The following is a 13003-nucleotide window of genomic DNA, read 5'->3' as shown; positions in this document are numbered from 1 at the left end:
AGTGGTTAAGAATCTGCCTGCCAATGCAGGGGACACAGGTTTGAGCCCTGCTCCGGGAAGATCTCACATGCCATGGAGCAACTAAGCCCGTGTGCCACAACTACTGAGCCTGCGCTCTAGAGTCCATGAGCCACAAATACTGAGCCTGCGTGTCACAACTACTGAAGCCCGTGCACCTAGAGCCCACGCTCTGCAACAAGAGAAGCCACCACAAGGAGAAGCCCGCGCACCACAACGAAGAGTAGCCCCTGCTCGCTGCAACTAGAGAAAGCCTGCAGCAGCAACGAAGACCCAACACAGCCAAAAATAAATAAATAAATAAATAAATAAACAATTTTTAAAAATAAATAAATAAAATAAGTAACAGGAGTCCTGTTTTCAGATGAGGGAAGTAACTGAGTAAACTCAGACTTTAGGAGAGAAATGTTAGAATAAGTAATGTATGTAAGCCACAGGGATAGAAAAGTATTATATATGCGTGTTGTCCTCTACTTGATTCCCATTAAGCATTTGGTTATGTACACTAGTAATACTGAAATGGTGTGATTTTTTTTTAATTATTTAACCCTATACCCTGATATTAATTTAACTTTCTCTTGAGATAAAGAGTGCAAAGAAAATAATATATCTGTCAAAATTAGAAGACTAAAGGAAAATTAGAAGACATAGGATTGCAAACTAAATAATGATCAGGAGTAATACAGCCTGAAGTAAGAAAAGGGAATGACTATCCAAAGGACCAGTTACGGACTGAAAGCAAAGGTAACACAAATTACATATTTCATATGACAACTTTTAACTGGGCTTTTCCTCAGCCCTCCTTTATCCCATTCCAGCTACCAATTAACTCCCTCCTTCCATTCACTAACAAACTTCCTAAAAGTTGCTATGTCCACTTATTAACTCCCATTTAGTCCATTATGTTCTGGTAGTTAGGAAGCTCACAATGGCCTCCTAGTGATACTTTGTCTATTTTAAATTTTCATTCTACTTGACATGTCTAGAACTTGACACTGTTGGCCAGTCCTTATTTCTTAAAATTCTCTAATTCCCCGGCTTCCAGGATAATAACTTCTCCAGGCTCTAATCTTACATGATTTCTTCGCAGTCTCCTTTAATCATTACCCCTTCTCTGTGAAGATGATCAGTGGTTAAATCCGTTTTCTTCTGTACTACAGATACTCCCAACTCTGTGGCTTCAACCATCATCTCTATCAACCTTTTGTAAAAATCAGAATAACCTGTGGAGCTTTAAAAAATACAGATGAAACTAGTTTCCAGCAACATGGCAGACTCAGAAGGTCAGAAAAACACCTCCAATACAGGAAAAGTATATATTTTTTAATTATTTATTTTATATATTATACATGTACAATTTTAATATATGGCTGAATCAGCAGCAAAATAAGAGAATTCCTTAGAGGCCAGAAACAACAAAAAAAGCATAGACCCAGAAGAGTAAGCATTTGTCCTGAGGGAATCCAATGATCTTCGGTGGCCTATACCCTAGGTACTGAAAAGCTCTATGCCATAAGTAAGGAGGCAAAGCCTTAGTACTTGAACAAGTAGGAATTCAACGTCAGAAAAATCTCTACTAGGATTAAAAATACAAAGCCTTTGAGGAGATGGTGAAGATAGTATTTATCTCTGCCTTGGCTCTTGGTAGTACAGGAAAAAAGAAGTCTCCCAAAAATTCCTAACCATAAGTCTGCACTCACCCAGTTTGGGGCCTGAATTCACATCAAGTATTTGCCAAAGGAATCTTAAGATGAGAATTTAGTTTGACTTTTGTTAAAAGTGCCCCAGGTGCCTGGGAGGAGGCAACCCAAACCCTCTGTGGAGAAATACACAGTAAACTGAGGCCTCAAAGAATTCCCACAGATAAAAGTTCTAAGTAACATGAGCTCACAATTTTAAAAAATCACTAAACTCATGAAGAAACAAAATAACATAAGCAAGAGTCAACAACAAACAACTAACTATGAAATCAGACTGCAGGAATTAGAATTTTCTGATAGGTAACATAAAATAAGCATGTTTAGTATGTTTAAAGATACAAGAGAAGACATTAAGAGTATGTTGAAGAACAAGAGATCATCAGAAATGATCAAAAAGATCTGAAAAGGAAACAAGTAGAAGTTCTGGAAATTAAAAATGTAATAGTTGAAATTTGAAAACTCAGTAGATGGGTAAAAAAAACAGATTAAACACAGCTAAAGAGAAAAGTAATGAACAGGAAGACAGATCTGATGATTATAAAGAAAGCAGTATGAAGAAACTATGAGAAGGGAAATACAAGCAATTATGAGGTATAGAGAGAATGAAAAGACCCAACATAGTTTGCACAAGGAGAATAGAAATGAGAGAGATGCAATATTTGAAGAGATAACAAAATTTTGAAGTCAATGAGGTGAAGAAACTGTTGTCTATTTTATTCTCTGCTGTATCACCTACCCTTGGCATAAAGTGAGTGTCCTACACACACCTGCTGAATGATTAAAAGAACAAAGATATAATATATACCTAACCAGAGTTCTACAAGGAAGAAAAAGTATGAGAAGAGACAGTTGGCTGAGCAGTTTCTAAACAGACACAAGGTACCATTCCTTAGAGTCAGAAATCCCAAAAAATCCTAAGATAAAATTTTTAATATTCACATGTGAAATTGCAGCAAGAGAGAAAAGACAAATCACCTACTAAGGAGTAACAATTAAAATGACAGCTGATGTCTGAACATAAGCAACAGAAACTAAAAAACAATGAGAGAAGATTTTCAAAGTATTAAGAGAAAATAACTGTCAATACAGAATTCCATACCCAGAAAAACTTTACAACAAAGAGCAAAATAAAGGTATTTTCAGACAAAAATGGAGTTTGCCAGCAACAGACTCTCACTAAAAAAAAAAAAAAAACCCTCCCAAAGATATACTTCAGGAAGAAAGAAAATGATCTCAAAGGAAGGTGTACTATGTAAGAAGGAAAGGTAAACAAAGAAAATGAGGGTAAAACTGGATAACTATAAATTGTATAAAATAACAGTGACTAACATCTAAAATCATGAAAGAACTGAAATCCTAGGCAATAATACCATTTTAATTTGGGGCAGGAGGTGAAGATTTGTAACTAGAGTTAAAACGTTCTAAGGTCCTAGTGTTGTTCAAAAAGAGGATATAAATATGAATTTTAGGTTTTGTTAAGTTAAATATGTATGTGAAAATCTCCAGAGTAAGCCCTGAAAGAACAAAATAAAGTATAGCTTCCAAATCAATAGGAGAGAGAAAATGGAATTAGGGAGGGGAATTGGTTAGACATATTTAAATCATAGGGATTCAGAGGTAGAGGGTAAAAGAATAGAAGAAGATATACCAAGCAAAAATTAACCTAAAGAAAACTAGTAAAGCTGTATTAATTTTAGAGGAAATAGACTTTAAGACAAAAGCATTACTGTAAATAAACAGGGACATGACGATGATGTCATGAAATTCAAGTCACAAGGAAAAAAATTCTAAATCACCTAATAATATAGATTTAAAATATTAAAACAAAAATTGACAGAACTACAAAAAGAAACTGCAGCTCTCTCAATAACTGGTAGATCAACTGGGCAAAAATCAGTAAGAATATAAAAAATTTGAATCAAAGCAACTGATATTAAGTAAATGGATATATGCAGACTATTAAACTGGAGAACATATATTTTAAACCAAAAACAATTCCAGTCTTGAGTACTATTCCAGATTTTAGGAAAAGACGGTATACTCCCTAATTCATTTTATGTGGCTAGCACATCCTTGATAACAAATCTGACAAAGGCATTTTAAGGAAGTAAAACTGCAGGCCAATTTTATTTGTAAGCATGGATGCTAAAATCATAAATAAAAAATTAATAAGCCAAATCTATCAATATACTTTAAAAAAAAAATATATCACAAATAGAGTTATTCTAGGAATGCAAAGTTGGTGCAATGCTAGAAAGAACAAAAACATACTCAATGGTAAATTAAAAGCATCTATTAAAATTAGGAACAAGAGAAAGAAGCCTGAATCACTACTTCTATTCAACACTGTAATAAGGTCCTAGAATTAAGACAAGAAAAAAGAAATAAAAAGGGTAGGAAGTAGAAAAGAAGAAATAATACTGTCATTATTCATGGATCACTTTATTTTACACAGAAGATCCAAAAAATACTTCAGAGAAATTATTAGAATTACAAGTTTAGGAAAGTTACCAAATATTAAAAAATAAACCACATTTTTATACCCCTGGAAAAAGCATTTAGAAAAGCAACTTTTTAAAAGATACCATCTACAATGGTGAGGAAGAAAAGATATTTAAGACACCTAGGAATACATCTAAGAAAGGATGTATAAGACTTTCATGTAGAAAACTATAAAATTTTGTTGAAAGACATTAAAGAAGACAAATAAATGGAGAAGCATACCATCTTAATGAATCAGGAGCCCTACCTACTATGGTAATGATTGTCAATTCCACCCAAATTAATCAATAGTATAGAATATAATTCCAGTCAAAATCCCAACAGGGTTTTCCATAGGACTTTAACAATCTGATTTTTAAAAAAGACATATATGGGGAATTCCCTGATGGTCCAGTGGTTGAGACTCGGCGCTTTCACTGCCGTTCAATCCCTGGTCAGGGAACTAAGATCCCACCAGCCAAAAAAAAAAAAAAAGACACGTGTGTATTAGCTTTCTATTGCTGCATAACAATTATTACAAAATTAGCAGCTTAAAACAATATTTTTTTGTAACCTAATAGTTCTATAGGTCAGAAGTCCGGGTGGGCATAACTTGGTTCTCTGTTCAGGGCTCACAAGGCCAAAATAAGGTATCAGCCAGTCTAGACACTTACCTGGAGGCCTGGGGAAAGAATTCAGTTCCAAGTTCATTCAGGCGATTGGCTGCAGGTCTGAGGTCGCTGTACCCTTGCTATCAGCTGGGGGCCACTCTCTGCAACTAGAGGCCACTCCTATTCCTTCTCACATGGCCCCCTCCATTGTCAAACCAGCAAAAGTGCTGAGTCCTTATGATCTGAATCTCTCCAGGGTTCCCTTCTACTGTCAGCTGGAGAAAGTTCTCTGCTTTTAAGGTCTCATGTGATTACACTGGGCAAACCTGGATAATCCAATGCAATCTCTCTATCTTAAAGTCAATTATGTCATATGACATAACATCATCACTCCCAAATAGATCTCATCATTTTCACAGGTTCTGGGGATTAAGGCAGGACATCTTTGGGGGACCATTTAAGAAATTCTTCCTTCTACAATATGAAATAGCAAAGCCCAGAATAGCTCAGACACCAGTGAAGTGGAACTATCAGGTAGGAGAACTTGCCTCACAACATATCAAGACAAGGTAAAATTATAGTAATAAGACATGGCAGTGATGAACCAATGGATCAGAATGGAGAGCCAGAAACAGACCCTTGTGTGTATGAAAACCTGATATAGACAGAGCTGGTACTGCAGATTTATGGGAAAGGATGGACTATTCAATAAATGAGCTGAAACAACTGTTTTTATCCATGTGAAAAAAAAAAATTTTTAATGGCTCCCTAACTCACATGTTATATATAAACTTCAGTTCCAAGGAGATAAAGACTTAAACAGGAAGGACAAATCTTACATTTTTTTTTTTTTTTTTTTGGTGGGCCACGCAACGCGGCTTGCAGGATCTTAGTTCCCTGACCAGGCGTTGAATCCGCGCCCTCGGCATTGAAAGTGCAGAGTCCTAACCACTGGACCGCCAGAGAATTCCCAAATCTTACAATTTTTAGAAGAAAATTTTAGAAAAATATCTTTGTGACCCAGAAGTAGGGAAGGATTTCTTAAAGATACAAAAGCACAAATTGTAAAGGAAAAAGATTGATAAATTTCATTATTTTAAAGTCAAAAACTCTTGTTCACCAAAAGACACCTTAAAGTGTGAAAAGATAAGCCATTACCTGGGAGAAGATATCTGCAACTTGTACAAAGGTTAGCTTCCAGAATACAAAACACATAGGAAAAAAACAAAAGCCAAAATATAGAATACATAAGAAAAAAACTAATATAAATGTACAAATGATATAAGCAAATATCACAGAGAAGGAAATGCAAATGACTAATAAACACAAAAGTATGCGCAATCTTTTAGAAGTGAAATTCAAAATAAATAAATGAATTCAGCAATGAAGGAAATTAAAATTAAAATCACAATAAAATATCATTTCACACACTCCATCCTGGCAAAAATTCAGAAGTTTAACACTACCAAATGCTGTGAAGAATGTGGAGTAATAGGAACCCTCCCACTTGGGAAGTGCCTCAATACTAGAAAGGCTCAGAATGGACCACCTACATAAAATTGGCTCTAGGAATTGGCACAAATGATTTCTGGTTCACCTCTTGCACTTGCTTTGTTCTAGCTCTGAGGTTAGGCATGAGCTTAAAGAGAAATTGGACAAAATAGGATCTGCCTACTTTGATTCTAGCCAAGAAAAAAGAAGTCCTGCTATTGGCCCTGCCAAGGTCACCACCAGGCTGCACTGGAGTATGAAGCTAGAAACTAACTCTAATAACAAAGTGTTCTCTGTGACCAGCTGAAGATGGATTTATGTGTTCCTGTGCCCCCAGCCAAGTTGCATCTCCCAAAATTCCCGCTTTTTTATATGACTAAAATGCACCCAAATCTTAACATAACCAAAAGAGAATTCATTACCTTCCCCCACTGAATCTGCCCTACCTCTCAGTTTTCAGTCTCAGTATCTCTAAACTTAGAAACCAGACTCATTCTCAAACTCTTCCTTCTTATTTATCCTTGCATACAATTAGTCATTAAATTTTGCTGATTTTTACCTAATGTGGCTCTCAAATTTAGTCACATTTCTACCTAATATGGCTCTCAAATTTAGTCACTTAGTCCAGGCCCTTACCATCCCTTTCCAAGACCACTGAAACCAGCTATGCGTAACAACTTCAAATAAGCATTATAAACATATATGAGGCCACTACACACAGATGCTACCATCAGTCTCTACACGTTCTACTCCAAACGCCATGCTGCCTCTAAAGCTGTCTTCTTAAAAAACAAATCTGATTATGTGAATTCCCGGCTTAAAAACCTCTATTGACCAAAAGATAAATCCCTCACACATTACTTTGGCTCACAGTCTGCCTCAAATTTATTTCTGCCACCCCATCTCTTACTGTTCCACTTACCATGCACCCTGTATTCCAGTCACACTTACATCCTCACCAAACCTCAAAGAACTCTCATCCCTTGGTCATGCTATTTCCTCTCACTGGAATACTCTCCTCACCTCCTTTTCTGCCTAGTAAAATTCTTCCCTCCCTTTTAGAACAAACTTTAATGTTACACAGCAAATCCCCTACACACTAAAGAGTTCCGTTCCGAGAGCACATTCGTTAAGTCCAACAAAGTTAGCCTAGGTACCCAACTAACACAATCGGCTATATAGTACTGTACTGTAATAGGTATAATACTCTTCACACAAATAATACATAAAAAGCAAACGGACACAAAAAATAAAGAAAACATTTTTAATCTTACAGTACAGTATCTTGAAAAGTACAGTAGTACAGTACAACAGCCGGCATACAGGGGCGGGCATCAAGTGAACAGGCAAGAAGAGTTACTGACTGGAGGACAGAGAGGAGGTGAGAGATGGTAGAGCTGAAGGATCGTCAGCAATAGCAGACAGAGGGCAAGCTGCAATTTCACTCAGGCCTGACGCTGACGGCACAGGTTCTGGTTCCTTGCTGGATTCAATTCTACCTACCCTCTTGAAAAAACAATCCAGTGATGTCTGGGCAGTAGCTCTGTTTTTCTCGTCATAGATGACACGGTAGCACTGGATTGCATTCTGAACGGCTGCTGCAACCTTCGTGTACCATTCTACGTTTGGGTCCTGTGCCTCAAAACTAACAGTGCCTCCTCAAATAAAGAAAATCCCCTTGCCATTTCCTGCGTCTTCAGTTACTTCTTCTTCCTCTTGTCTCTCTTCATCCTTTCTCTGGGCCTCCAATTCCTGGCACTTCTTAGCAGTACCAGCTATGTCACTGCTGCTTTTACGCTTGCTTCTGGACATCCTGGGCTTGAAATAAAGATACTGTACTACTGTACTCTATACAGTACTGTACAGTAAAGTACACAAAAGCACAACCACTTGTAGAGGATGCACACACGTGACAAGGTATGCCAGTCACGTGAACTAATTCACGTGATTGGACAGGCGAACACACGTCCGCATCTTTGAAAGTTCGCAATTTGAAGGTTCGTATGTAGGGAACTTACTGCATTCTAAGCCTTTCTCATCTGAATTAGAAGTCCCTTATGCTCCCAGTCTACTTTGTTTATACCACACTATATTTTAATGTAATATATATCTACATGTCTGCCCTACCCACTAGACTGTGAACTTCTCTAGGGAAGTAAAAGTGTGATTCTAAGACCCAATTACAACATTTGGGGGGGGGGGTTTCCCACACACATCCAGCAAGCAGTTCTCTGAACACCACCTGGGTATCCTATATCTCAACTAAATTCTGACACTATCTACCTGGAGATAGCATTAGATCCCGTAAGTTATGGGTTCAGTCCTACAAGACTGCATCCCACACCCCACCCCCACTTCAGACACCAGTGTCAAGACCTACTGCCTACAGGTTGCAGGTTGCCCCCTCCAACTCAGGGTGTCAATGGCAAATCCAGGTTATCACACGTACTTCTGACAGGCTATAGATCAGAGGTACCCACAATCTCCTCTTTAGGTTCGATCAATTTGCTAGAGTGGCTCACAGAACTCAGAGAAACATTTTTCTTAACTAGATTACTGGTTTATTATAAAAGGATGTAAGTTGGGAACAGCCAGATGGAAGAGATGCATAGGGCAAGGTGTGGGGAAAGGAGTGCAGAGCTTCCATGCCCTCTCCAGGCATGCCACTCTACCAGCATCTCCACGTGTTCACCAACCCATAAGCTCTCCAAATCCAGTCCTTTTGGGTTTTAATAGAGGTTTCATTACATAGGCATGACTAATTAAATCACTGGCCATAGGCAATGATTCAATCTCTAACTCTTCCCCTCCCCTCCCCAGAAATCAGGGGGTGGGATTTAAAGTTCCCACCCTCTAAGCATAAGGTTGGTTCGCCTGGCAACCAGGCTCCATCCTTAAGTGGGGGAACCAAAGCCACCTCATTAACATAACAAAAGACAATTTAATCATCTCACTTAGAAAATTCCAGCGGTTTTAGGAGCTCTGTGCCAAAACCACAGATGAAGACCAAATATATATGTCTTATTATGAATCACAATATCACAGGTACATACCATGTATTATTCTTGGCCACCCTAAAGACCAGACCTAAAGATATGATCACCAGCAAGACCTATTTTTGCTGCACAGCAGACACTCGATAAATATTTTGGAGTTAAATGATCTGATGTCAGGATCAAATGAGAAAACAGTTATGAACCACTAATGTGCTGATTATATTCCTACATTACTAAAAATAAAGCACAATCCATATATATTATCTCAATCCTCACAACAACTCTGTTAAAGTACATATTAATATTCATACTTTGTAGAAGAGGTACACAAGGTTCATGAAGATTAAGAACCTTCTCCAAGATCAGGCAGCCAACAGGTGAAAGAACTAAGATTTGAACCCAAGTCTATGGCTGCATTCAAGTGATTTTACTTCCTCAATATTCCTTAAATTCATTTCTCCATCTTTCAACTAACTGACTTAGCTCAAGACTTCTTTCTCAGAGGCCACAGAGCAGAGTTAAAGCACTGACTCTGGAATAAAATATAACTATATTTGAGTCCCAGTTGTCATTTATTGGTTGTCTCATTTTCCACTTGTAAATTAGAGATAATACCTGTCTTCACTGGTGTGGTATTAAGGAAAATGCTCAGTGTCTAGCATTTGGTAAATACTTAAAAAAGAGTAGCTCTTAATTCTATTACTAAGATTGTCTAATTTGTCTCTTTACACCCAACCTTCTCGCTACAATAATTTTTTATTAAAATGAAAGTTATTTTTCTAAGACACAAATAATTTCCTGAGCTAACTGTATAGCCAAACCTCTAGCCATCCCTCCCCATCCTTTTCGTTCCTTCTTTTTATGCTATCCAATACCAAACACTTCTAACCATGCTCTCATGCCATCTACCATGTCTTCGCACATGTTCTGCTGTCTAGAGTATCTTCCCCATTTCACTTGCCTAGCAAATTCCAACTCATCCTTCAAACCTTGAACTCAAAAATCATCTTCTCTGAAAAGTTTTCTCCAATGCACCCTGATCACTCATTTCTCTATGTTACCTTTGAACCTCACACATACTTCAACATTATAATTATCACCTTGTATTGTGACTACTTATCTACTAAAATGTGGACACTTTAAGTACTGGAGCCATTAAGTATTTAAGTATTCACCTGGAATTTCTAGCACTTAGCATAATGCCTGGAACATGAGAAGTATTAAATAAATACTCACAAGGTTAAATTTAATCCCATCCCCAGCCTCCAGGACCACACTCCATCAATTCCTCCTCCCTTTCTCTCACATCGTCCCCAATTTTATTCTCCACTGGTCTCTTCCTTTCAGTGTAGTAACATGCCTTCTCTACCCTAAACAAACAAAAAACCCTCTTTTGATTCTGCTCCCCCTTTGAAGTACTAGCTCATTTCTCTCTTCAATGCCTAATAGATCATTGTTTCTCAACCTGTCATCTTCCCATTTAAAACACATCTTTGTTTTATCATTATCACAAAGCCCATGCTTCTATTTAGCTCTTACACAAATTCTACTTATTAGAATTAGATGCTTAAGTGTACTTTCTTGACTACACCAATAAAACCTAAAATTCTTCTCTGTCCCGGTCAGAAGACTATAAACTATTACCAAAAACTAAAAACCTCAAAAAACAAACAAGAAAACTGATTCAAAAAATTATTTACCTATCTTAAACGAAAAATGCATTACCTGAGTAAGAATTAAGAGAAACTGTCCACCGTACTGTTAGTCCTAGTAAGACAACAGCTGTCATCAAGTAGCATTTCTCCATATTTCTTCTCAAATTTAGGGAGAGGAAAAATAACAGGACCAATGCCGGAATACTTTTAACACGCAGTCAATCACTTCTTTTCTTGATCAGAGAAATGTTATCAATTCTTTGGAATTAGGAATTTGAGAGGATTTTAAGTGATGCTTCGTTTCCAGTTAAATATTGATTTTTATGTCTATGAAGAAGTAGCCTGCAGGAAAAAAGAAAAAAGATACCAAGATTTAGCTGAGCATAGTACCTACAACAACAAACCCATTAAACCAAGTAGAAAGATGGAGAAGTGGGGGAAGCGGAGGCAGGGAATCGAGGAAAGGGGATAATTTTAAGTTCCTTATCCCCTAGTCCTCTAGTTGGGAAATGTACCTCAAAAGGTGGCTCTCCCTATTAAATGTGACTCAATATATCTAAAGATATAGTAAGGATCTGCTCTCACAAGGAAATATGTCTGAGTGAAGAAAAACAGCAGAGATATGTAGATAGTAGGTCAGTTCTAAACAGAGAATTTTCACCTACAGGTAAAAACAAGACCACAAAGATAAACAAAGGGGTGATTTTACCTTTGGTGTGGACAGAAAGAGGACTTTTATCTTTCTATTCAGCTTGAGAAAATCTTCCACTAAAGTAATTTACGTAGTTTGATTTTTCTTTTCTTCCAAAATATACTTGAACTAACTACACCAACTTTCCGTTCTAAAGAATGAACCTTTGTAAGAATCAATAAGAATAGCCCCAACTCTTAAGAGAAAATACAAAAGCAGTAAAATACAATTAACCACTTACATGCTTCATTTTTTTTACTTTTTCCCTATTGGGTCAGGGTTCTAAAAGTTCAAAGATTTGAAAAATCATGGGCCATTTTAACCACAGGATATAATTTAATTTACATATATTCAGAAAAATGCAATTAATATATAAATGAAAATTTTAGGGAAAAATTGGCATATTCTACCTACAGGTCAAAAAATTATTTTCTTACTTAAAAATAGCAAGGGACAACTCTAGAACTAATAAGTCTAGCATCTCAATCAGGTAGAATGACTCAAAGCATTTAATAAGGCTATGTGAATATATTATTCAAATTTGGTTTATATAAATTCCCTTTTTCTTTCCTCCCTCCTACTGCATCCACCTTTGATCATTCCACTGTTCATTAGAAATTTTACCACAGAGGCAAGGTAGGAGGAGAAATTAAAATTAAATCACTTTCCGATGTTGATTTCAGGTTTGACACAGTTTATAGGCCATTATAAACTTTTCAAATCCTTTTTTAGTCTAACTCGAAAAGCCCCTTTTAACAACGCATTGCACTATATATTTCAGAATTGCAATACAACACTCTATTTTCTGCTGAGATATCAAGTTTAAAATTGACTTTACAAATGCTAATTCCTGGATTTAAAAATACAGCTTAACTAATATTCCATCTTGGAAATTTAAATCACTAATACAAACAAGTTAAATCAATAATCCACAGTTCCAGATAATCAAATTTAAGTACTTCCCCAGGAACCTTAAGTAACAAAAATAAGACAACCAATGACATTTAATAATCATAATAAACTTTAAAAGAACATAATGCTTAACTAATAATATGCTGATCAAGTTTTTTTGTTTTTTGGCTGCACCGCATGGCTTGCGGGATCTCAGTTCCTCAACCAGGGATTGAAACCAGGCCCCCGGCAGTGAAAGCAAGGAATCCTAACCACTAGGCCACCAGGGAACTTTTCTGCTCAAGTCTGTTAAAAGCACAAAGGTGGGGCTTCCCTGGTGACGCAGTGGTTAGGAGTCCACCTACCAATGCAGGGGACATGGGTTCGAGCCCTGGTCCAGGAAGATCCCACATGGCGCAGAGCGGCTGAGCCCGTGCGCCACAACTACTGAGCCTGCGTTCTAGAGCCC

General features: G+C 37.1%; 1 protein-coding gene across 3 annotated transcripts in view; it reads right to left on the bottom strand.

The window, feature by feature from the left end:
• The window catches only part of ALG6 (ALG6 alpha-1,3-glucosyltransferase), a 60077-nt gene that overhangs the window by 44701 nt on the left and 2373 nt on the right, over positions 1-13003 (bottom strand). For all 3 annotated transcript variants that reach the window (XM_068540024.1, XM_068540026.1, XM_068540025.1), the window contains exon 2: positions 11023-11294. In XM_068540024.1, the coding sequence (XP_068396125.1) occupies positions 11023-11104 (82 nt within the window). In that variant the 5' untranslated portion in view covers positions 11105-11294. The remainder of the gene's footprint in view (positions 1-11022; positions 11295-13003) is intronic.

Source organism: Eschrichtius robustus, chromosome 3 (genome assembly GCF_028021215.1).
Source record: "Eschrichtius robustus isolate mEscRob2 chromosome 3, mEscRob2.pri, whole genome shotgun sequence".
Classification (NCBI taxonomy): domain Eukaryota; kingdom Metazoa; phylum Chordata; class Mammalia; order Artiodactyla; family Eschrichtiidae; genus Eschrichtius; species Eschrichtius robustus.
This window is presented reverse-complemented; position numbering and strand designations above follow the sequence as displayed.